At 41.2% G+C, this 26,891-nt stretch overlaps 1 protein-coding gene across 1 annotated transcript; it reads left to right on the forward strand.

Annotated features, from left to right (window-relative positions):
* Nucleotides 1-1,921: 1,921 nt before the first annotated feature.
* Nucleotides 1,922-26,891, forward strand: eno4 (enolase 4). Its single transcript, XM_076077069.1, has 13 exons — nucleotides 1,922-2,089; nucleotides 3,730-3,858; nucleotides 6,177-6,361; nucleotides 8,224-8,363; nucleotides 13,356-13,525; nucleotides 13,606-13,734; nucleotides 13,943-14,011; nucleotides 14,420-14,584; nucleotides 15,724-15,849; nucleotides 17,943-18,117; nucleotides 20,283-20,344; nucleotides 26,140-26,257; nucleotides 26,812-26,891. The coding sequence occupies exons 1-13, from the start codon at nucleotides 1,922-1,924 to the stop codon at nucleotides 26,889-26,891; spliced, it is 1,716 nt and encodes a 571-aa protein (XP_075933184.1).

Below are 26,891 nucleotides of genomic sequence, written 5' to 3' on the forward strand. Positions count from 1 at the left end.
TGAATATAATAAATAACCTTCAATGAAATAAATAAAATACAAACAGAAGCCTGGACAGTTTTTCAATCACATCAGGAAAGAAACGTGATTCATTTCAAAAGACAACATGTCTGCAGGTACGAGGTTGTCAATTTTTCAAAAAGATGAAAACTAATTAATGATTGAATAAAAAATGACTAAATAAATGAGTCATAATGGAATTAATTGTATTCTGAATCAAATGTGCATGAGCCCACTGGAATCGGCCTGAAACAATAAATGCCCATTGTATGAGCCATACGCTCGCTCCCGCTGCCACTGCTGTTTGTGACTGAAATAGGTGCAAGAGTGTGTGAGGGAGAGTTGTCTCTGCATTGGGATTTGAAAGTCACGAGTTCATTGTGGGTGTGTAACGGTCTCCCTTGGGTGATAAGGGTCACAAGCAGTTCAGCGGTTCAGCTCGTGTATTTGTGTAAGTGTTGGTGAGAACTGTCCTGCAAATCTTTTTCTATGGCTTGAAAACCTTCAGCCGAGGACAAATTATAACAACAACAACAATAATTATTATTATGATCATCATCAATATTATTATTATTGTAATTATTGTTATTATAATTATTTGTATTAGTATTATTATCCTAGTGCCCTGCCCTTTCAAAATAACGAACGCCTTGAATTACTAAGGGAAGAAAACAGGACAGATTCTCGGAACATATAAGTTTCTCGTGTCTTTATACATGCTCTTTCATTTGTTCTGGCCTCTTTTTATTGACAAATACTTGTACAGTTTGGAATTTAGGCGGCCCAGTTTGGCCTTGTGGGCTTCAGCGTCAGATTGGATGTTTATGAGTCCAATTCACAGCCGGGTAATAACTTGACACTTAACGTAATGGAACGCGCCTGGGTTAAGGCCTTCCAAATAGTGCGTGGGCGGGTACACGGTGAGTGCGTGAGCGTGTGTGTATAGTGGAGGCTTGTTTGTAGACAATCAATAGGCTTTGATCGCCAACAGTATTAGTATTTTCCTGGAGATGCGTACAGCTGTCAGTGTGTTAAATTGACCATTTCCATGATAGAGCATATAGGCCATAGATACTCTTTAGGGTGAGTGGGCTGCTGTAATTGAACGCACCATCACAGGAGCATGAAGATGTCAAGTGAAACAATCATAAAGGCAGTGGTCCTCTATATAAGGGAATACTTCATTAAAACAGACAATTTAATAACAACTAACATAATATATAAAATCGTACCATGTGCTTTATACCACAATAACCTCTGTTTCCTGCTGTAGAGGAAAACCTCCATCACATATGAACAGTGACTGGTCAATAAAAGGCCAAACAATCGGCCTGATGTCAGCCTGATAATACTCCAAACCTGAGAGATTCACAGTTTAAGTCGTATATATCACTTAGCTAAATTAATTTGTGACATGTTCAAATATATGTTTTTTGTTTTTTTTCAACATGGCTATTTAACATTGTTTTAATCAATTATTTTTTTGTTTTATGTATATTTAGACAAACAGAACTAAATATAAGAGGACAGATACAATCTAGCATCACCCAAAAAGAAGTGCCTCAATGCAATAATATTGTCTGCACAAAACGAATGGCAGGGATCTGCTCCAGATAAAGCTTCTGGAGAGAAATACCTTAAATATTCCTATTTGGTGGTTTGGGTTAATGTTTAATTCCTCACATCCTGTTCATCTGAAAACAGGTATCAGCCACTTTTAGTTCTACACTTCTAGAGTTATACGGGTTATAGCTTTGATGGAAGCCCACTGAAGAAAAAGATGCATACAAACTTTTATGGAAATGGGAAACAGACGTAAATGAAAGACGGCGACGTCACCCTCATTTCCCCGGCTGTCACTTGAATGGGCTGTTTCCATGGTAACAGACAACACAAAGACTACAGGGACAGTGATGACACAATGTCTTACCAAGGGTTCATGAGCCGTGTTCCTAAAGAGGAGCAGGACCGTTACGACATGAAGACGGCCGCTGCAGAGTTTTACCGGGTTAACGGAGTGCCCCAGCTGATAGAGAGAGCTCTGAACGAGCTCTTCTCCCACCAGCCCGAGGACCTCCATGGATACCTGGTAGGAGCTGGTTCCCGGAACAGCCGCACGTAACGTTATGCTAACGCTAACGTTAGCTAAATGTACCGACAGCAACAGTTAACCGGTTAGTTTAGTTAGCTAGCTGGCTACTTTGCTAACTACGTAGGTTTACTGCACTTATAAGCCGGTACCTGTAGGCACTAGTGCTGCATTCAAGTGCTCCAGGCATGTCTTCATTTTATACAGAAATGCATGAACCACCAAATAAAAGAACAAATCACTTAAGTGGCCTCCTACTTATTGTTCTCTGTATTTACCAGCATGGTCACAATATGTCCAAACTACCTCACCCTGCACTACACCAGTTGATTTAAGCACCAATGAGGGCTGTGTTCCGTTAATGAAGGACTATGATGGCTCACTTCAATACAGTTTCTACTGATGCTATTACTTCCACGAGTAGTTTTCCTGCTATGATCTATGGCAATGATATGTCAAAATGTCTGTTGTGAAAAAAGTTGAATGCAGTAAAGTTATGACGAACACTGGAGAGTTATTATTCTTAACTGAGCAAATTAACCCCAAGTTTCCCGCGGCTCCTAAAAGGCTTAGGATGGGTCAAATGCAGAGGTCATTTTAATGTATGTACCAATCGGCCAGGGGCGTTTCTAGGATTCAAAGAAAGGGGGGGCTTAGCCCCAAGGGGAGTGGCATGTTTGGATATCCATTGTTTCAGACAGTTCATAGATTGGTTCAATCAGAAAGAGTGTGATTTTGCTCTGTAGTTTTGCTTGCATTCAGTATATGATAACACAAGAGACAGAATTTCAGGGTCATAGTGAAATTTGACAACACAAATATGAACTTTTCTCAAATAAAGAGAAATAATTTTCCTGCTTGTAAAGGAAAGACGGATAAACTAGCTTTCATATCCGCGTCACTCCAAAATCCTAATTCTTAAAGGGACCGCACACAATGGATGGAGAATGGACCTGACAGTGTTAACTTTATATCGTTAAGTATGATGATAGGCTGTTGGATTGTAATTTGAAGGGGGAGAAAACATACAAACCAGAACGCACGCACATATGTAGCATGTTTGAGTTATAAATAACTTGTCCATGTGAGAAACAATAGTTTCATTTAATGACATCACCAAAAAAAAGTTTTTTTTTTTTTTTTTTTTTTTATCCAATAATGCCAGGCTTCAGCCCCCCTAAAATAGGCCTAACGACGCCCCTGCAATCGGCTATGAAAACAGAAAAGAAAAGATTTGAGGATTATAGGCAAAAGTGAGCAGTAAATTTAAATGTTCTTCATCAGATACATTACATTTAGTTCTTATAAGAAACCACATGCCAGCCATGGCTTGGTGCTAACCAGTGTGTAGCTTTACATCAAGGCATTAATGGATGTGACGTCAAGCTTCAAGCTGCTTCATTCATTTATTGTTTTATTACACCATTGGTATGGCAAGATGGTGGAGCTAAAATCTGTTTCTGGATCAGAAAAAACAGGGCAAGGCCAGGAAGGGAAGGAGGCTGTTTTTAAGGGAAACTTTACATAAGCTACTCAGGAACAGGGAGTTAGTGAATCAGCAGGTGTAGTGCAAGGTTAAATTAAATTCTTCAAGTTCAGGAGATGTACCTAATTTCTTTAACTATCAACTGTCACTTTAGGCAAATTATTTTACAAACCTATGTGCACCGCCGAGGATCAGCAGGCTGAAGGGAAGGGAGGTTTATGATGCAAGAGGACAACTATCCATCGAGGCAGAGGTCTTCTGCATCGTCTGCAACAAGGAAAAGGTAAAACTCACTTGTCATATTTTGTCTTTTTGGCTACAGACACAACCTTTCCTCATAAAAAATCAGCAGTAGTCCGATATAATCTCAACAGATCAATTGATGTCTTTCTGCTTGGACTGTAGCTGACAACCGCTCATGTGGCAGATTGTGGATATTCAGTTCAGTGTATGCATTAAGCGTAAAGATTGGACAAATCAAAAGGAGATGTGATTCATTAGTGATGTGCTGATGGTTTGAAATGACAGTAATGGGCCTCTCCCAACGTGCAGTAGGCTGATGTGAAGAGGCAGCTGGAGGCAAGAAAATCACAAAAGCCGAGGTCCCGATGAGGTCACTGAGGGCACAAAACTAGGGCTTAGCCAGTAGGCATGCATCAACGCTTATACTCAACAGTATTAGTTAGTGCTATTATATATACAGGGAGGCTAAATATAATGATAATCATAACAACGTAGTCAAGACATGACAAGTCAATTTTATTTATATAGCCCAATATCATAAATCACAAAATTGCCTTAAGGGGCTTTACGATCTCTACAGAATACGACACATTTTGTCCTTCGACCCTATAACATATGCATTGTATAGTGTATTCAAATATAAATAAATAAGTTTTGTAACTACATAGAAGCACAGAATTAAAAAAACACTATTCTAAAAAATAATTATAGTTTTGAATAGTTTTCAAGTGAGGTTTATTTAAATAAAGTCCTCCAGGTCCTCCCAGAGCATTTGACCTCAAAGGCTGGCCTCAACCTGGGAACTACTAACAAAGACCTACCATCAGGCTGTAGACATGCTGTACCTTAAAGTTGATGCTGGGGTTGAATGCATTATTCATTGAATCTTTCTTAAACATTCTGAACCACTTGGAGCTTGGATAGGTTGTTTTTACAGGATTAAAGAGAGCAGCAGAAATGTAATGTCATAAAATCATGGATTGCAGTTTTGCTTTGTAAATAAAAAAGATCCCACTTTTTTAATAAATGAAGATGAAGGAAGCAGGATTGGACCACAGAAATCACAAAAAGATTGAATGAAGCTTGTCATCAAAGATGTCACTGAGGAAGATCCATGATAGCCGAGTAGTGACGGCACATGCCACATAACCGTGATGTCATGGGTTCCATTCCAGCCCTGGGACCTTTGATACATGTCATACCCTCTCTCCCCCCCAGTTCTACACTGTCCTCTGTCAAATAAATGTAAAAGTACAGAAAAACATCTCTTAGAATGATACTGAGATTTTTGCAGTGAAGCTTATGTTTGAAGACCAGACACCTTAGTGTAGGGAAATTGGACTAACTGGAGATTCCGAACCTATGATAATAACTTCTGATCTATGTGGGTATATCTTGAGGAAGTTTTAAGTTCTGTTTGCTCAGTTGCATGATATTAATCGAATGGAAGGACAAGTAGACCTGCCATAAAGATGGAAGCTGATATGATGGTTTTGATATCGCAGCATATCAGTGATATGGTGCTTTTGAAGATAGAGTTTAATGTAATAACCTTATCAGTTCAGTCATCTTGGTGGCCAAGCTGTAAAAATCACACTGAATGATAACCATGTAGTTGTCATGCAACCAAGGTCCTTTGTTGCATGACTGCTCACCTCCCACTATGTCCTGTCATGCTCCCAAGTAAACTGTCAAAGACAAACAGTGACATCAAAATGATCGTATAAGATGCTTTGACTGATTTATTGCCCTTTTGAGTACATTGTCTAAAGAGAGAATAGAATATTTCTCTTGAATTTCATCGTCCAAAAGAATTAAGTTGAATTTTGATTTTGGTTTGCTACTTGTAGAAGTTACATGCAGACTCCAAAGACAACTAACCCAGTACAGCCCAAACACATCAGATGTGCTGTTTTAATCATTTGTTTCCTACAAAGAATCAAGGTATGTTGTTTATCAAGTGGACACAGCTGTGCTCTAGCATCATGAAGGGGCCCATTGTCAGTCTGCAGCATTATCAGTAATGTGGAATGACAGGAAATAGCAGTGCAAGTCGTCCGTGAGAAGAAGGGGGAGGAGTGAGATGATGTTTTGGATGAGGAGAGACGAGGCGGAGATAGCAGGTATTAACTCATGTCCTCCCCCTCCAGCCGCACCGCTGGCTGCAGGTCAGGTGGAGACTGTGTCAGTAGTGCAGATGTGATTTAGCTTCAGCACAAACATTTAGTACAGCTCTTAGTTAAAAAAATGTATGTGTAGTATTGGTGGTGTTGAGAATTCATACAAACTGTCACGATTTTGTCGCAAATACCTTGTTTTTATCCTTTTGAGGAACTTTTTCCCTGTCTTGGTGTTCAGAGCATGTCTTCAGCTGCCGTCTCCAGCCACTTTGGGCCTAACGAGACATCACTGGTCTGGAAAGCAAAGAGTCAAGAGAGGGTTGACCATGTTATGACTGCTGCTCAGTGGATCAATGGACCTCTGAACAACATGCTGAAGGGCCAAAACCCCCGTGACCAATCAGATGTCGACCATATACTGAGGTAATGTTCAAATATTTTTCAAATTACTGTGGAGGATTTCATCTCTGGAGGCATATTGACTTGCTCATCTGTTTCCAGATACTCCATTGATACAATTGAGATTTTTGTTTGATTTACATAAAAGAATACACATTTTATGCTGTTTGTGGGGCTGCTTACTAATTAAGCACTACTGTACATAAAGAAATGCATGCAGTACTTCCCTGTTTCCAGGACTCTTAGTTTGAGCTTCCATTCCCAAGCAGCCCAGTGTCGCATCACTAAGACTCTCACTTGAATTACTTTACCATTGTTTTAAGTGTACATTGGAATTCATGAATTTAGCAACTATATGATAGTTATTCACATTCATTTTGAATTCAACCACCTTAATCATAAACTTCAAGGCAAATAAACAAACATGAACAAATAAGTAATTTTATTTTATCGCATTAGGATCCAATGGGGTGTATTGACCTCCTGGAATGGGTCATGCCAAGATTAATGCACTTGTTTGCCTATTGTCAGCCTATCATATCATGATGCACCGAGCTCCTCTTTTTGGTCGCTTTTGCATCATGTCTCATGACCCAATTGAAAAGCTTAATGAGTTACTCGGCATCTGTATGGCTTGGGGGTTGGGGAGGACAATGCATGTTGCATTGTCAAATTTGGAACTGATTTATACTTCTAGCTAAAAATAGAAATGTGTATCTGTTGCATTTACATTCAATTATTTCTAATTTATTATAATCTATTTCTACATTTTTTTGTAGTAATGTGCATATGTAACCTTTATTTAATCAGTTAATCTAATTGAGATCAAGATTTCCTTTTTAAGAGAGACCTGACAACAGCAGGAGGAATACAATTGAGTTAAGATACACAAGAAAACACAACCAGTCACACACAAGCATATACAATCACATCACCATCATGTTTGAAAAGGTCCAAAATCAAAAGTTTAAATTAATCTAAAGGCATGAGTTCAAGTTTTATTAATTTATTGAATAAGTCCATATATGTGGTGTAAATTACTGGAAGTCAGTCTTCCCAAGTGTGGTATTTACTGGTGGGATATCAAGCCAGTTCAAGCCAGTCCTGGGATCTGTGCTGATGAACAGAAGTTCAATTTGAGAAGATGTGATATACTGAGGCAGCTTTAGTAGGATATATCTAGCTTGATCCCTACTTTTTTATAGTACACAGTGATTAGAATCTTTCTCCTCATGAAATGCAGGCCAGTGTGGTAAACTGTGGAATGAGCAGCATGAGGGTACAGAATATCTCCACTGTCAAGCAAAGGCATGATGAACAGCGATCACGTTATGGTTGCCTGTCCTCAAGATAAAAGCATGCTTTACTCTTATATAAAGAATCACATTTTTATATTATGATTCTGTACCAGCTTTTTCCATTGAGGTTTTTATAAGGTTGGGCGACTATAAATATAGGACCATTATACGTATGAATCGCAGGAGAATGTAAGAAAAAATGTTGGGTTCTTGAGTAAAATGCATTTTGACTCATTCAGTACAAGTTTGAGATCATGCAGAGATGTCTGAAGATCATTAAAGGAAGACTGTAGACATGGCTTGAGTTGGAGAAGATCCAGATGCACACAATACTGTGTCATCTGCATAGAAAAGTATGTTATAAGTCTGTGCTGGAGCAAGATTGCAAATAATGATGGACCAAGTACAGAACCTTGTGGCACCTGCTTATAAAGTCAGGTTGACCTGATACCATCAGAAGAGATCACATGTTTTGGCACCACAATTATTTTTGTGGCCCCATGAAGAAGCTTCATTACAGATCAGACATCTTTAGAGGTTGTTGTTTTTGTGACCCAACATGTTAATTTTTGTTTTGTAATTGTGCAGCAATTTCTTCATGGCCCGCTTCCTGGAGGAGAAAGACATTCAGAAGGAGGAGGAGGAGAGTCGTTCACCCAGCGAGGCTGAGTTGGTGCTGACTTGTCCACGATCTGCACAGACTAAAAAGAAGAAGAGTGTTGACAAAGGTAGGGTAGTGACTATATGCAACAGCACTGCTTAGTGTTTGCTATCAATATCACAATTTCTATTACTTTACACTAAAATCTTGCATCAGCAGCCAAAGACTGAATTTAAACAAGCCTGTGTTTGGAATCCTAGAGCTCTTTAATATACAATAAATAATACACAGTTGTTCCATTAGAATTTCTGCTTAATTAAATGTGATAACTGTTTTGTACTTTGTCATATTGTAGTTTATACTCCTCTGCTCCCTCAGTGTAATATTTATCATGTTAATTATCTTTGCTTGTATGGGTGATAATGCCCCTTTAATGTCATTATGTCAGTTACAACATAATGTTTTCATACAACATGAGCTTCCTCCCATAGCACATACCATACCATCATAGCCTTTAAGGTTCAGTTTGTAACATTTAGGGGATCTCTTGGCAGAAACTGAATATTGTACAACATATTTATTAGTGTATAATCACCTGAAACAAAGAATCATTGTGTTTTCATGGGCTTAGAATGCACCCTTTATATCTACATAGGAAGCAAGTTCGCCATGTTGCACCACCATGTTTCTACAGTAACCCAGAATGGACAAACCAAACACTGGCTATAGAGAGAGACCTTCGCCTTTTCTTCCCGGGCGCTTCTCAGGAGCCCACTGCTCCCAATTGGCTAGGGATGGGTTAAATGCAGAGGCTAAATTTCATATACTGTATATGTATAATGTATAATGACGATGACGATGATAATAAAAAGTTTAAAGTTTTTTTAAACTTAAACCTTTTAAGTTGTATGGTAGCTGAAGGCCATCTAGCTCTCTACATGCTTGGAAAGGGAGGAGTGAGCAAAAGGTTACTCAGTTGGTTGCAATCGGCAACCTTGTAGCTAGATGCCACTAAAACCTACTCACTGCTCTTTTAAGCCAAGACTCCAAAGATCAAAGTTAAGTTTGAGCGTGAATTGTGCCTCTGTAGACAGGTCTTTTTTGTATTGGGGCCAGCACCTCAATGCTAAGGACATGAGATGAAGTGTTGAATAGATTGTCTTTGAGAGCTAAATCCATTCTGATCCTTAGGTATTCAGATTGAATCCGTTACACGCTGCTCTGCTCAATCTAAAACATGTCTACCTTTCTCATGATATAGTCTGGGTTTGATTTTTCAGCAACATTGTTCGAGTGAAGTACATGAATATATTGTCCAAACACACAGACAAGACCAGTACTTACTGCACACTGATGAAATATATATTTCTGTCCACATTGTTGAATCATTCAATATAATGCATTTGCAAAGGTTCCATTTTTCAATGAAAATCAGAACAGAGCATATTCTAAATAGAATGTAGTACATAAAAGATGGAGCCCAAAAAAAACATGGATTACAGTTAAATACAAATGCTAATACAGGTTTTTGAAAACAGGCCTCTAAATTGGCTTCCTGTGTTTATGTAAACAGGTACTCAGCTGTAGGGGTGGGGAAACATCGATTCTTAGAAGTATCGCGATTCGCTCATGAATGATGATGACTCCATGCAGAAAACTCAATAACTCTTTTCTCAACGTTATGATCACCTGTAACAATTCTGCAGTGGGCCGTGCATTTTATACCTGGGCCTTCAGTGCTGTCCTTCTACAGTTGAACCACCTCCTAATAACCTCGTTATGCTCCACAGCTACAGGTTATTATTTGTTTCTAGGGGTGTAACAATACACGTATTCGTATTAAACCGTTCGGTACGAGGCTTACGAACCGAACAATACGTTTGAATAATACTAGTGCATTTGGAAAATGCAGAAGCTTAAATTGTGGGAAATATAATGTTTTCGATGGATTTCGCTCAAACTGGCAACCCATCACGTAAGAGACACTCTGACCCCGGAAACAATACATTGTACCCTGGTGAGGCACTGTGTTCTGGGAGGCTACGCTAGACTAGCTTAGCAGGAAAACAACAGCAGCACACACGCTACAAACTCTCCCCGCAGCGTTTAGCTGTTTCCTACTGATTCAAACAGGCTAAAGCAATCACCACACAATCCCCATTTCTCCAGACCATGATTCTTGCTTTGTAAAAGAAAACAACACCCCAAACAGAGAATCAAATGTCCGACCCCTAACCCCGCGCATGACGGGATGCTTTGTCATTAACGGACAATGCATATAATCAATGTAATTAACACAATGACAAAAACAAACTCACAAGAACCAGTCACATAACAAAGCATGACAAATCAATCCAGCAACACTGAGGTGCTAAAACACGTATTCTACCGCACATTGAAGAGCACGAGCCATTCAAATATTATTCACATCAGAGGGAACAATATTAACCATATCATCAAAACGACACCATAGACAAATGAACACAGTAGTAACGCTACTGCAGATGTAAAAAAATAAAAGCAACAACTCAACTCCAAACACTAAGACGCTCAGTTGCAAATAAAACACATTCTTAGTCATAAAATATGCAACACTTCTCCGACGCTGTCAGCCAGGAACACCGTTCATACAAATCCTTTTCCTGGCTGGGTCAGGGCTGCTAGCTGTGGCCGACCCTTTCTTACGATGTACATTTCTCCTGAAATGTCCTTGAGAAATCCGTTTCCCCTCCTTCAGCCATTGAGTGTTAAAAAAACAAAGCTAGGTAAAAAAAACAATCTACACCAAGCAAAATGCTAAAAATGACATATCTTTCAACTTGAACTGTTACTACTAATACTAACTTCTGCTAGCTGCTTCAGCATCAAAACAGTCACGCTAGCCCACTGGCCAATCACGCCGCACGTTAATGCTGAGCCGCACGTTAATGCGCGTTAATACGCTCAACATGTCAAACTAAAGATCTGATTGGTTGAACACTATGACAATCAACATTATCGTCCCCATTCACTTAAACTGCAAAGCTACCCAGAGGACCTCGGGCCTCTCTTCTTACCTAGAGACACAGAGGTGAGATCTGATTGGATAAAAGCTCTACTTAAAACAAGCTGCGCTGGAAGCAGAGCAACTGAGGAAGACAGTAGCTGTGCAATGAGAAAATAAGATAATGGGAAAAATAATTAGAATACATGTAGTGTGTTTATGAAACATTATTAAATTATAAAATAGCTATAACTTTGTGATTCTGTTTAGGCCAGCAGAGAAGGCTTTGCTGGCCCTGACGGCCCACCACTGCAATTCTGTGACACCGGGTTGACCGTTCCTTACCGCTACACGTACGTCTTATTTACGTTGTAAGCTAGGCTAAATACTAGCAGAGTTTTGGTGAGGGCAGCTGAGCTTCAGCGGCCAAATATGGATACAATCCAACTGGCACCCCCTGGCTGAAAAACTAACATATGGAAGAATTTTGCTTCTTCTTCTGCCAAACTCGGGAAGGGCGAAGCTAATCACAAAGTAGATTGCAACTTTATTTGACACAGTCATTGAGAACCAGAGCTTTCGCGCTACGTTGCACACTTTGGAACCGAGATACAACATTCATCTCAACACAGCGATACTCTTACTTTACAACCAAAGCTAATGTCACGGAGTCACTGAGGAAAGCAGGTCGGATGGTAGTAACACGCTGTGTCATCTGTTACCACATAGTGTCACTGTAACCGCGCTCTTTATCACTGTATGTATAGTTTAACCACATGTTCCAGAAAGCGTTATTTTTGTACCAGAGCTGAATGCTCATTGCCTATAACTAGAGGATTTGTTTGAAGAGAAGTCTTTATTATTTATTTGTGAATAAGGGCAACTGGTTATGTCAAATGACTCAGAACATGCTGAATTGTGTGTTTTTACTACGAGGATGCTGCTTTATTTTCTTGTTGGTTCTCTTTGCAGTGTTTGGAATTGTAACCCTCTAGATGACACATCTCTTCTATTTGTTACTAATATTGAATTAATACAAAATAATGGAAGTAAATTCATCTTTTTTAAATTAAGATTCATTACAAATATGCAGTGTTTTTAAAATAGCAGATAATCACAGTGAAAAAAAAGAAATCATGTATCGAAAATGTTTGATGCATCAAGAAGAATCGATAATCGTTTTATAATCGCATCGTAGCCCTCTGAATCAGAATTGAATCGTGAGGTGCCTACTGATTCCTACCCCTACTCATCTGGGGGCTTTTTTGTTGCGCTTATTCCTGGTTGATGAGCTGACAATGGAGCAGTCAGCTGTTTGGCCAGGTGGCACTGGTATCGGCATTCCTGTCTTATGTAGAGAACTGTGTGCAGAGTGTTGAAAAAGTGCCATGTTGAATTGCAAATGATGTGCAAAGCAGAACATTGTGAGACATTGTGTTGAGTGTCAGTCTCAATAATAATGTGTAATTTTAGTGTGTTAGCAATTGAAAAAAAACTGTATTACCAAGACCAGGTTGCAAGAGAAATCTGCATTTTGTGCCTCAGATGATTGATCAATTTATTACTGTTGAATCTGGTCTTATTTACTCAGGCATTCATGTAAATAAGGTTGACCTAAGCATATGAATAGACTGAACAAGCATATGACCTTAAGTACAAATGATTTTGCTATAACAATAATCAGAAGATGTTAAGGATGGTGCAGGATTCATTTCAATAAATCCTGGAAAAGCACAGCAGTAAATGTGTAAATGTATTGTCTGTATATCCAAACCCAGATCCATATTATTACGCTGTGCCATAGAGCGCCATTCTTAAACTATTAATAACACATAAACTTGCCATACCATTGCCTTGGGTGACATGTTCCTTCAGTTTGATACAACTGGATAGTGTAGTTCCTTTCAGCTAGTCAAAGTGACCTGTCCAGGGTGTAACCCACCACTGGCACTATGTCAGCTCCGGTCCCTCCCCATGAGCCTCGAGGATAAGTATTTATAGCTAATGGTTTCTTTTGCTGCTGTGACACAGTTTTTCTGCGTAGGAGATTTATCTAGCTTCATCTAGCTTCACCTCGAAGCCCAAAATATGCATTCCGACTCCTTTTCTCACATGAATGTTTTGCTTATGCCACAGGTAAAAAGAGCATCACTGTGGAGAAGCCATTTCCTCCAGCAGAGCCACCAGAACCAGTTTTGCCTGGGAGCTCGGCCATTGGCTCGGTGTCTCTTGCTGTGGCCAAAACTGCTGCAAAAATACAGGGTATCCCTCTCTACAAATACATAGCAGCTCTGAAGAACGGAAAGGTTAGAACACACAAACACATATAATCACACAAACACTATATTGGGAGCAACATGTGTTGTAATGAAACAACTTTATTCAGGCTCCGGCTCAGTTCCACATCCCTGTGCCTTTGGTCACTTTGCTGAGCTGTGGAAAGACTTCTCCTGGAAAATTGATTTTGCTGAAGGAAGTCATCCTGATCCCCAAAGCTGGACAACGAGTCAAACAAGTACTCAGACATCTCTGTGTAGTTGTTACATGTTCTATCTGTTGGCAGTTATTCACTGCATAAAGTTAGTGCTCTTTGTGCAAGTTCCTTTGCTTCCTACGTTGTTGCTATGATGTTGTGTATTATTGATAAGGCACCTCAGTTCTTCTATATTCAATTTTCACTCTAGTGTTTATTAACCTCACTGAACTGTGAACTTCTTCAACAGATTATCACAATGACCCTTGAGTTACAGAAGGAGATGATGAGAATAGTGAACACTTCAACAAAAGCCGGGGTGAGGGACATTGCGATTCATTGACTAGGACCTGAGTTCATATAAGCTTTATGAAAGCACAATGTAAAAGATGGAAGCAGGATTCAAGGCTTTTTCTGTTCCCGAGCTTACCTAAAAGTTGTATACAAAGGTATGCAGGAGGTATGTCACAATGCTTATTAAAGCTTTCAATACTGCTACTGTTTACCCTTTCCTTCATGCAGCATTTGTACTGAAAACACATAGTTATAGTTCCTGCATTGTTCAATGACCTGTTGCCCTACCATTCATAACTTGAACAGTGAGGAGAATGAGTGCACACACTCGTCTTCATTCAATGAATAAATACTTATCTATTGTCATTCACATGCAGCTTCGGCGAAGCACAATACATGTTGTTAACCAGGTGAACTATGTCTTTGCTCCGAGGCAACCCAGGCAATGCTGTGTGACAGTGGAGCGCTGGCAGTGGCGTACGAGCGACCCGAGCAGCCTCTAGATCTGATCACTGAAGCCTGTACTAACTCTGGACTGGCACTGGGAACAGAGATCCACTTAGCACTAAACTGTGCTGCCCCTGAGTTAGTAGACTGTGTAAGTTGATGGCTTTATGTGAGACGAGCTGTTTTACCAAAAATGAATTTGGTAGCGCTTTCTATGACGCCCCTGTCTGTAATGCACAATATATATGAGGTTTCCAGAATAACAGGTTTGGACCCAAATGGACAGAGGATGAAGCAGCAGAATGATTTTAAAGATTTATTGTGAAAACTGCTTACAGGCTGAGAGTCCAAATGCAGGCAGGTAACTCGTACAGGTAGCAGGTCAATCCAAAACACTAGTAAAGGTGCTGGACCTCAAAACACTACGACGATCAATAGCAAACTGGCACAAAGGGAAGAGAGCTCGGAGACAAGATACAATAGGAAAGAAAGGTGATAACAAGGGACAAGAGACAGTGGCCAGGGGACAAGTAGTCAGGGGACTGAAGAACAGGGGCTGGACAGTGGCAAAGCAAAAGGACCTCAGGTGGGCGCCCAGGGGGTGGACATGAGCAGAACAAGGGACCCCAGGCAGATAATCTGGGGTCAGGGTGGGGTCACGGGTGGAGTCCCACTGGAGGACGACCAGATTGAAGAGCAGAACCCCTCTGGAGACCGGCGTCGAGACTTGACATCAGGATAATTGGTTAGCACCAGAAGATTTGGGTCCAGCATAGGGCAAGCTGCTGAATCCTAAATGTGAATGAAAAACATTAAAACAAGGAAAAGAAACAAAACCCAGAACACAAAATCCTCTAGCTGAGCTTCTAAAGCAGACATTTCACTAATGTAATATTATTATAAAGGATTATGAAAGGATTATAGTGTATTACATCTATGAGCATTATAATACAATATGATCCTGTCAAAAACATGAAAAGCCTATAAAGCATTATGATAGACCTTATAAGTCATTATACAATCGTTATGTTATCATTTTAGTTATAAAGCATTATAATGCTTTATTGTTATAAAGCATTACGAAAATGTATTGTATTTATGATCTATGATTATACAATGCTATATTCAGATTATAATGCATTCTAATTAGTATACCTGCAATTATAAGTGTACTTATATATATGTATACTTATGTATACATATGCATACAGCTGACAGAGTATAGGCACAGCTGATAGCGACAACAGGCAGCACAAAGAATCAAATGTTTGCTTCTTGTCTTCCTCTCAGTCTAAAGGGAAGTATGAAGTTGCAACCGCAGTTTTGAAGTCTCCAGATGAATTAGTTGATATGTACCAAAGCCTGATCAGCAAATACCCAGCAGTGGTGGCCTTAATCGATCCGTTTAGGAGAGAGGTAAGTCAAGACGTGATCATTCTTTTGTTTATTTGTCCAGGCTCATGCATATAAACAATACTGTTTATAATCAATATTTTTATATATTGTTAATTGTATCTGTTGTTTCTGCTCCTGATACAGATTTAAACAGAAAAGTACAACATTTTCTATGAATGTCTTTTTTATTGACGGACGCAAGTCATATGTTACTATTGAAGCAATGTTTTCCTTCCATTTTACTTTTCTTTAACAAGCGGTTCCATATAAGAAAATACAAATACATTAATACATAAAAGAAAGAAGAAGGTCATGCGTTGCCATTTGCTATTTAAAAAATGGTCTACAGAGCCCCAGGAAATTGTATCTTCTCAAGTTTAAGAAAAAATACCAGTACGTCACAAAATGGGGTCCGAAAGAGGTCCACTCTCCACGCAAAGGTTCTGATCTATAAAAACAAATTTGACGGGAGAATTTGTGCACCTGTACGGAAACTCGGACCCATGCGTACAAATGGAAACGGGATGCAGATGGTGAGGTGGTGAATTAAAATCAGACTGAAGAAATTCAATGTGATAATGACGCCTCTCACACATTTGATTTCACTCGACATTACACGTTACCTATAGTACGACTTTACCATAAACATTCAAACCAGCAGTGATATTTGTGCTTTTGCTAATAAGCCACAGCTATTCCGTAAGTACCTTTCAATTGTAAACAATATGAATACACTCAAATCATATTGTGCACCCTGCAGCACAGAGGAGAGGGCTGGACCACCGACAGCTGATGAAATTATTATAATGGTTGTAGAAATCCAAAATAAATCATATTAACTAATTGCAGAACAGAGCGTCAGTAGTACCCTTAATCTTCTAATAGGCTACTGTGCAATTATCACCAAGTACAACTTTAGTTTTCATAACGTGTTTGTGTAAAATCGCTGCAGTGAACACAACTTTACATTTTCATTCATGGTTTATTCGATAGGGACAGATATAGTATACTGTAAAGCCTACGTAGGTGAACTGAAAACAGCTCTTCAATGCAAGTATTCTTCTTCTTCTCCTTCAGTCACCTCACCCAGCACATCTTCATCACCTGCACATCTTCATCACCTGCACATCTTCATCACCTGCACATCTTCATCACCTGCACATCTTCATCACCTGCACATAGGGGTTGTGTAAATTAGCAGTCTGGAAATAAAGCCAGTGACGGCTCTCCCACAATCACTCCATATTATCATTATCAGTCCTAATTATAATACTGGCCAAGTTCACCATAACAAAACTTATGTGAATAAATAAAGTCTGTTCACCTATCAAACCTCAATTCAAACCATCAAATGATATCCAGAGTGGGGGAGCATTTTGGAAGCAATCAGTCTGATTGCAGTGAACATATAGCCTACATGTTGTGGTATTGTAATGCGTTATACTGCGTGATAGATGCACTGGCACTGTTAAAGGACTACATGAATGAAGACTTAGGAGCAAACAAGTGTTCAGGGAACACCTCCAAGCACCTCGACTTCTGTGTAAAAATAAAATCCTTTTCTTGATCTTCCACCGTAAAGAACCATTGATCAGCAGGCTCTTTTCTATGCATAAACATTCACAAAGTGCATTGCTTTGACCATTTATGGTTGAATGTGAGCGTGTAGAGGGCGGGACATGAGGCTGATTGTGCACACATTTACAAATTGATTTGAGATTTCTAAAAGGAAGTTGCACAATGGCAGGATACCGCAAGGTTTTATGAATCAGAATATTTTTAGCGTTCGTACACGCGACAGATATGTATAGTAATCTGGCTCGAAGGCCTTGAGATCACCCAGAAGGAGCTGGAAAATGTTGCTGTAGAGAGGGAAGTCTGGACTACCTTGCTTAGTCTACCGTAACCCAGCACCAGATGAATGGAATTTGTATTCAAAACCACATTTGACTGCCTAGTAGGTTAGTTAGTGCAGACATCAAGCTTTAGTGTGTACTCTTGTTTATGTTTGAAAGATATGTGTCTTTATGCATATTTATGATCATTTGAACAGCATGTTCATCCTCAAATGTGTATCCTTGTTCTTGTATTTGTGTGTGTCTGTGCTCTGTTAGGACATAGACCAGTGGGAGAAGCTGAGCGACATGATTGGAGACTCATGTTCTCTGCTCTCTGACATCACCTTCAAGTCAAAGGCCCCGCCTCTTCCAGGAGTCAGAGGTCACATCTTAAAACACATTCACGAGACGACGGTCAGTGATTTGATCTGCATCATATCAGAGCACCAAGGTAACAGAAAAACAAACAATTCTGGGTATGAAAGTTAGCAGTACTAGCACTCAAATCAGCTGTTAGTGGAAAAAATGCTGTTTTGCTAAACTTCCACAGGATGAATGAAACATGGAAACAGAATTCTCTATTGTCATTTTAAACTCCTTTAAAAGTATTTTCATACTGTACCCTTGTATTCCATGACCAACCAGGCAGTCCATATTAACAAATGTGCTCAATCTTTCTGCATAGACCTCTGCCCAGCACTGTCCCCTTTCTGCTTTAACCACTGCTTCCCAGTAATTTAACCCCCTCTCCACCTCCTCAATGTCCTCCACCATTCACTATAAAACTCATGTGTATTCAGCAACAATTTAAATTCAATAAGCATTCATATATTGTAACTGTTGCGTATGGTTGGGCAGGGTGAGCTGTGAGCTCAGAGACAGGTATGGGTTATGGTGTGTTCACACCAAACGCAAAGGGAACTTGTCACGCAGCACGATTACATACAAAGTCAGTGCAAATCAGTTTTGAGATTCTTCTCTTGTCATCACTGACGTCTTGATGGTGTTGAATTAGAAATGGAGTCTGTGTGCACCCAGAGCGCTGCGATAGTATTTGTACAGTGACCGGATGATACTCTGTGTATAACTGTATCTGAAGAAACCACACACTGTCTATGTTACAAACAATAACGTTGTTGCCATATTTATGACTGGATTTTATTATTAAGAGTGTTTATGGAGGAGCTACAATGTATACGCAGCTTAGCCGAGCACTGATCGATTCCAACTTCAAGCAGAAAATAAGCATTTAAAGAAATAGTTTGCTTGTCATCTTGCAGACAGACCTAACAAAGCATGACTTCAGACTTTTTATAAAATTGAAATCGTTATCTAGTTATATGGGCATCCTTTTTAATTAGTTTAATGCAATTAAACAAAATCAGTTTTTTCACACCAGCCGACGTGTGGTTTGCTAGATACAGTGAATGCAGCGAGTGCCTCCAGATAATAAAGGTGTTTGGGTTTCAGATGGATCTGAGACTTCCACAACATGTGCAAAGCAACAATAGAGGTTATTTTGTGGTAAGCTGCCCCCCCCTTCTTTCCAGCGTGTCTGGCAGTAGTTCCCGCTGACAGAAATTTGCTTCGTGTTTTGTGTGAACACACCCTTACACTTGACTAGATTTGTTCTGGGAGCAGAAACTCAAATGCATGCTATTGTTGCAGTAAATTGTTGCAACAGATGTAAAACCTTGACGTGAGTGTCCTGACTGAAATACAGTTTTTGAAGGCTTCACCTTACTGGCAATATCTCCATAACCACATTAAGATAGAAACGAAAGTAATAGACTTGGATAATGTTATCTTGATCTTCTTCCCAGCTAAAACCTTCATTCTGTTGTGAACAAGTAAACACAGAAATCAAGTCCTCAAGTCTGCATATTCCAAACACTAATATTTACACCTGAAGATTGTTACGGACTTTTAGTTGTTGTAAGTTATTGTTTAATAGTTTATATCCCAGTACTCACAGTAACGCCCCAGCCAAACTCACGAGCAGGGGCGCGGGCTGTTGTGTTGTTTTGTTCACAGAAAAGTGTTTGCCTTTCACTCCACACAGGTCAGAGAAACTTATATGGAAGACTTTTAACATTTATAGTAAACGGTTGTACAGTTAGATTAAGCAAAAAGGGCTCTGCTGCTGGATCTGAGCCTCAACAAGGATTCCTTAAAGAGAACTATTCCCACTTTAATAAACATGAACAACTAATCCGAGTTCAATCAAAAATAACAAAAATGTAGCAAAAAGGGATCATCAACTGTTGCTTTATGCAGACATTACAATCCTAGAATCCATAGCCCCTATTCCAGCTGTCTTTGGACCATTCTGTCAAGCTACAGACTCAACTTCCAAAACAAGTAACCATGTCCCAATCAGCTCCCTAGCTCTTGATCCCGTTCAAGGTTAGCTCTGCACGAGTATGATCGGACATATTGGTAACTTGGTAACAGCAGATGGTGACGTGTGAATGAAGCAGCTGATGCATGCTGAAGCAAGACGTCGTTGCTTGAACTATAAAAACACTTTCACTTTTAAAATATTGCTTCTATGATAAATTGCCATCAATACTCATTCTGTGTGTATGTGTATGTCTTTATCTGTTGATGTGCCAGGTTCAGTGTTGATGGGAACAGCATGCAGTGAGCCATGCAGTGATGACTCTTTGTCAGATATAGTAAGTCTTATTCCCTCTCCTTCACTTAGTGTGTCCAGCTTCATGTCTATGTCATTTGTCTGATCAGAGAACATTTGTCTCTCAGAGTAGGAAACCTTATTCCAAAGCAGCAGCCATCTGCAGTAATGATATGTTGTGTGTGTGTAATATCATAAAAAGATCCGTATGGAGCTTTGTAGTGACTTTCAGTTTCTGTCTGACACACAACTTTAACTGCTCTGGTTCACTCTCACCGTTCCCAAAGCGTTGTTTTTGGCCCAAATGTGACTTATGACTTATCATCTCTCCAGTATAGAAGAAGGCCAGGTTGCCTCCACGAAACCCATTTATTCCTGACACCTCGAAGAGTATTATCCCGCTTACACCATGGTCACTTGCCAGAGAGAAAACAATGAAGACTATTAATTTGTATTTTCATGTGTTTTGCAACCAAAATCGAAAGTTTACTCACAGGACATTCACTCTCTTTCCCTGGAAACCCTGAGGGGTTGTTAATACCTGGAACAATCACTAGCATCCCATAAGATTATTTTGCAATGGAAACGTTGTCCAGTGCTCCAGTAATTAGGACGTACTTTAGAAACCAACAGGCGATATTTCTAGTCTAACGTTATGCTAGCAAGACTCAGAGTCAATGACCTTGTGTACGTTTGAAAAACATTAAATATAAATTAAAATAATGTTTAACAACAAGACAAGCTAGCTATACAGCCATGTCATATTTTTAATATGTCAAATATTATATTCCATCCATCCATCCATTTTCCACCGCTTATCCGGGGTCGGGTCGCGGTGGCAGCAGGTCAAGCAGGCCGACCCAGACCTCCCTCTCACCGGCAACATGTTCCAGCTCATTCTGGGGGATCCCGAGGCGTTCCCAGGCCAGCTGGGAGATGTAATCTCTCCAACGTGTTCTGGGTCTTCCCCGGGGTCTCTTCCCAGTTGGACGTGCCTGGAAAACCTCCAGTGGGAGGCGTCCAGGAGGCATCCTAATTAGATGCCCGAACCACCTCAGCTGACTCCTTTCGACGCGAAGGAGTAGCGGCTCGACTCCAAGCTCCCTCCTGATGTCCGAGCTCCTTACCCTATCTCTAAGGCTGAGCCCGGCCACCCTACGGAGGAAACTCATTTCGGCCGCTTGTAGCCGCGACCTTGTCCTTTCGGTCACGACCCAGAGTTCGTGACCATAGGTGAGGGTAGGAACGTAGACCGAGTGGTAAATTGAGAGCTTTGCCTTCCGGCTCAGCTCCCTCTTCACCAAGACGGTCCGGTGCAGCGCCTGCTTTACTGCTGCAGCTGCACCGATCCGTCTGTCGATCTTCCGCTCCATCTTACCCTCACTCGTGAACAAGACCCCGAGATACTTGAACTCCTTTGCTTGAGGTAGGCACTCCGTCCCCACCTGGAGGGAGCAATCCACCGGTTTCCGGCAGAGAACCATGGCCTCAGATTTGGAGGTGCTAACTCTCATCCCCGCCGCTTCACACTCGGCTGCAAACCGCCCCAGTGAATGCTGGAGGTCACGATCCGAGGAGGCTAACAGGACCACATCATCTGCAAATAGCAGAGAGGCGATCCCGAGACCCCCGAAACTGACGTTCTCCGCCCCCAGGCTGCACCTAGATATCCTGTCCATGAAAATCACGAACAGGACCGGAGACAAAGGGCAGCCCTGGCGGAGGCCAACACCCACCGGGAACGTGTCTGACTTATTGCCGAGAATGCGGACACAGCTCCTACTGCAGTCATACAGAGACCGACTCCATAGTCCTGGGGGACTTCAACGCTCACGTGGGCAATGACGGAGAAACCTGGCGGGGGGTGATTGGGAGGAACGGCTTGCCCGATCTGAACCCGAATGGTGTTTCGTTATTGGACTTCTGTGCGTGCCACGGTTTGGCCATAACGAACACTATGTTCGAACATAAGGTGGCTCATAAGTGTACCTGGTACCAGAACACCTTAGGCCGGAGATCAATGATCGACTTTGTAATCGTATCATTTGATTTGCGGCCGTATGTCTTGGACACTCGGGTGAAGAGAGGAGCAGAGCTGTCAACTGATCACCACCTGGTGGTGAGTTGGATCAGATGGCAGGGGAACCGGTTGGAAAGGCCCGGTAAACCCAAACGTGTAGTGAGGGTAAACTGGGAACGTCTGGCGGAGGACCCTGTCCGGGAGGTCTTTAACTCCCACCTTCTTACACATCCCGAGGGAGGTTGGGGACACGGAATCCGAGTGGACCATGTTCAAAGCCTCTATTGTGGACGCGGCCGCTAGGAGCTGTGGCCGGAAGGTCATCGGTGCCTGTCGTGGCGGCAACCCGAGAACCCGGTGGTGGACACCGGAGGTGAGGGAAGCCGTCAAGCTGAAGAAGGAGACCTTCAAGGCCTGGTTGGCCCAGGGGTCTCCTGAAGCAGCTGACAGGTATCGGCAGGCCAGAAGGGCTGCAGCTGCGGTGGTCGCGAATGCTAAAACTCGGGCATGGGAGGAGTTCGGGGAGGCCATGGAGAAGGACTTTCGGTTGGCCTCAAGGAGGTTCTGGCAAACCATCCAACGGCTCAGGAAGGGAAAGCAGGGCTTACCCCAGGCTGTTCTCAGCAGGGGGGGGGAACTGCTAACCCGGACGGAGGACATCGTCGCGCGGTGGAAAGAGCACTTTGAGGAACTCCTAAACCCGACCAAATATTATATTTTCACAAACAAATGAGAGGCCATGTGAACTGTCAGCCGCAGCCTGATGTAGCGAGTTGAATAGCCAATGGGATGTGAGAGATGATCTTTTATAATATGCCTCAGTAGGTTCAGAGGGGCAGTCTAACTTACTTCTTGCAGCTTGTGTGTTACAGTCGTGTTCAGAGGATGAGGCACTGAAGGACTACACTTATTGTTGTATGAGAGATATTCAAATTGATTTATTCATTTCATTTAATCAATTTCTGCCCCACTAAGATCTGGTTCAGGTTCTCCCGTGCCTCCCTTCCCTCCAGTGGGCCCAGCAATAATGCCTATCGCAATATTGCATACATGTACAAAGAAAGAAGTACAGTTTTAAGAGATGGACATGATTGGTGAAGATTTAACTGAGCCAGAGAAAGGGCCACATGAGGAGATCATATCACAACCTACTTCTAGCTCTCTTGTTAAAAAGAGCTCTAACTACACAATGGATCGCTATCCGGATCCAACCAGGCCCTATAAATATTAAATATACTCTGAATCTTTTACCCAGAAAAACATTATTCTGGTCCACTTCTTGAAGTGTCATGGCCTGTTGCCCAGAAACAATCTATACACAGTGCGGCTCCCGCTTAAACGGGTTTCTTTTTGTCAAGCTTGTCTGAAAACACACACTGTCCCACACAATGACCTCCATGCCAGATCTCAGTCTCCTCGGGTGAAAACTGTGTCTGCCAAAGGGTGGGGAAGTTTCTGTGGACGGACCGTCCGACAGAGTGAGCTATGGAGCATCTGGTCACAGCTAAAAAGTGATCAAATAATACAAATAATACGTTATCATCTAATCATCCCTCTGTAACAACAGAGTTTATAGGTTAATAACTTGAATAATTGAACATTTGCACCTTCCATCCTCTATAGAGCGGTTACAATAATAAAACATCTATTCAAATGATAAGTCCAGGCTTTATGAAGCTTTTTACAGCACAACAAGCTACTATCCAGATCTAGACCCTAACCCTGACCCCTATGTTTTAGTCTGTCTACATAAGATCAGAATGGCTGCCATAAATTACAGAACCTGTCCTGAGACTATACTTTATCTTTTCTAAGTGGAGAAACTGAAAAAGATCTCTAACCTTTTGCTCGGATAAAGACAAGTCACCAAAGTAAACATCGCACCCATTTTTCACAAGCCACATATTTTCCACACATTCTCACACTACCATGGCATTTCAGACGGACAAATCAGGTGGAAACAACTTCTTAAGAGATTTAAGAGATTTTAAGATTCTCTCTCACAGCTGCAGTGACAGAGTGCATTCTACTTGGGGTCCATCATACCAACGTTAGCTGGTGTAACGTTAATAAGATAACAATGTCAGTGCAAATACGTTAGCTACAGTTAGTTAAGCATTTAGAATACAATGACGCATCACACATAGATCACAAACAATAAATTACACTATATTTGTCACGGGGTGTGGTGGAGGACTCAAATGCAGACATAACCAGAATTTAGCTTGGTAGCTGCTGGCTAATCCGGGGAGCATTCAAAGAGCGGAGCCAAGCTTAACTGTATGTCCATTTGTTGCAATAAATGGTTAAAATCTATGACGAGAGTGTTCCTGACTGAAATTGAAGTAACTTAACTAATGTTACTTGGTTAGGAACACTAACGTTAACTGTAGTGTGTTTTATATAACTTCACCATACCACTGTTGTTGTGTTAACCAGATGTAACCACAGCCTTTTGAATGTCTTTTTTCTCACGTAAACTGGAATAATAAGGATGTTACCATAACAGAAAGTCAACTTCTGGGGGAAGTCGGCAACGTCTGTCGGTTTACTAATATCAGTTGGCCCGTCCATTTCGCGGTCTTTCTCCTGGAAATAGTGGATTGGAATGATAAATAGCTGGGGTCATTCAGAACTACATGGCTTACTGGGTAGACCTACAGGCCTAAAAGAACAAGTGATTCTAGACGGACTCATCATTGAGCTGAACGATGAGCTCCGTCTAGAATCACTTGTTCTCCAGCATGGCATCAACACCCAAGAGTAGCGCCTAGAGAAGTTTACTGTTGGCATTAGCAGGCTCGGTGGGATAAGCTTACAGTTTCCAACATGCAGCTTTGGTTTTCATATCCTCTTCTACACCGTCATCTTCATTCAGTGGTCTACTAAGGCCGTCGTATTAGGGTCGATAATTTGATTCATTTTCATCTCAAAGAGTGTTGAATGTGTCCCGCATGACTTCTTTCACATCTTCTCAGAATTCACTGGGCATCTTAGCATCGCAGTTAGCAAGCGTCATGTTCGCAGCTTCTAGTTTCGTCTTCATCGATTTGCCTTTTTCCTGGCTGTTTAGTGAGGGCCATATTTGAGTAATTGACACCTGAATGTGATAAAGTGCAGATATAATACAAAAATAACATGAGTTGTTGATTATAACATCGGATTGCATTGAATTTTGTGAAAAAATTGGGACATTGGGGAATACCCGGTTACCCCATTGGCGCCCTCTCGCTATTCATTTTAAAAACAGATATGTCTTTTTAAATGTATTGTTTCATATTTTTTGTAAATCTTTTTTTGCAGTATTTTGAAGTACTTGTTATTTCCTCTTTCTTTCTGTACTGTTTATTGCTGTGCACCAAAAAACAACAATGCAATAAACCTGATTCTAATTAATTTAGTAATATCAATCGTTCCAGCTCCTCAATGTAAGTATTTGATGACTTTCTTAATCTATAATAGTAAACTGAATATCTACTGTATACTTATTATCAAGGAATATGAATTTGAAATTGTGAGAACATCATATACAGATGAATTGCCAAGGGACGCAATCTTGCAGCCCTAGTCACCAGCAACCATGGACCCCAATGCATAACACTTTGTAACCCAACTAAAGCCCTAGGTCAGCCTTCTCAACTGTGATTGGACCCAACTCATTCAGTTTCATTAAGTATCTTAATACCACAGCAACCTCATCAGTGTAACCCCAGAGGCCGTGTCCTGGTTTCTGTCCCCCTCCCTTTGGTGGCATCACACACTTTTCCTCCGCCCCAGTGTCTGTCTCACACTGTGTTACTCTTCTTCTCCTCCCTCAGGCTGTGGGTCTGGGCCTGGACTATGTCAAACTGGGAGGTCTGAGCGGTGCTGAGAGGATGACTAAATACAACCGGCTGATTTATATAGAGGAAGAACTGGCCCAACAGGGAATCCTGGGTAGGTTTCTTTATAGTCCTGCCTTGTTTTGTTTTTTATAGCCGGACAGAGAATGAGGAGGCAGACAAAGCCAGAGAGAGAGAGAGAGAGAGAGAGAGAGAGAGAGAGAGAGAGAGAGAGAAATCCCTCTGCCTGAGAACTCATCTCTCTCTCGCTCTGTGTTGGATATGAAAGGAAACTGTGTGTGGGGAATCATACAAATGTGTATTTGTGTGTGTGAGAGTGGAAGAATGACCCCCCCATCACCACCCCCAGACTCCTTTGGATTTGTTAATTGGCCACCTAATTACACACAGGGACAAATACTTTCCCATCCATCATTTCCAAAGCAGGCAGGGACACTGGAGGGTTAATGGGAGATGATACACGTCTGTGTGTAATCAATTCCCATCAAGAGACGTTGTGTTTACATGTTTGTTGGTGAATGTTTGTGGGGATACATGCTGAAGTGGACCGAGGTGCAGTGAAAGGTTAATTTCAGGCCCGTTATCTGAGGCCTCTGCAGTCTGGCTTTTGTCCGTTCACTTCATTTCATTACTTTGTCTCGTCCACAGTCTCCGAGGAGAAGCACCCTCCTCCACTGTTCACTGACAAACCACAGGAGCAGTCTGCTACAGCAGAGAGTACCGTCTGA

This window comes from Anarhichas minor, unplaced genomic scaffold (genome assembly GCF_050575085.1).
Source record: "Anarhichas minor isolate MPS153535 unplaced genomic scaffold, ASM5057508v1 ptg000058l, whole genome shotgun sequence".
In the NCBI taxonomy this organism is placed as follows: Eukaryota; Metazoa; Chordata; class Actinopteri; order Perciformes; family Anarhichadidae; genus Anarhichas; species Anarhichas minor.

Bases quoted from the DNA above. Each gene is read 5' to 3' on its own strand.
- eno4 (XM_076077069.1), top strand. From the start codon at position 1,922: ATGTCTTACCAAGGGTTCATGAGCCGTGTTCCTAAAGAGGAGCAGGAC. The intron at 2,090-3,729 runs GTAGGAGCTGGT...CTGTCACTTTAG, and splicing joins AGGACCTCCATGGATACCTG to GCAAATTATTTTACAAACCT. The intron at 13,526-13,605 runs GTTAGAACACAC...AACTTTATTCAG, and splicing joins CAGCTCTGAAGAACGGAAAG to GCTCCGGCTCAGTTCCACAT.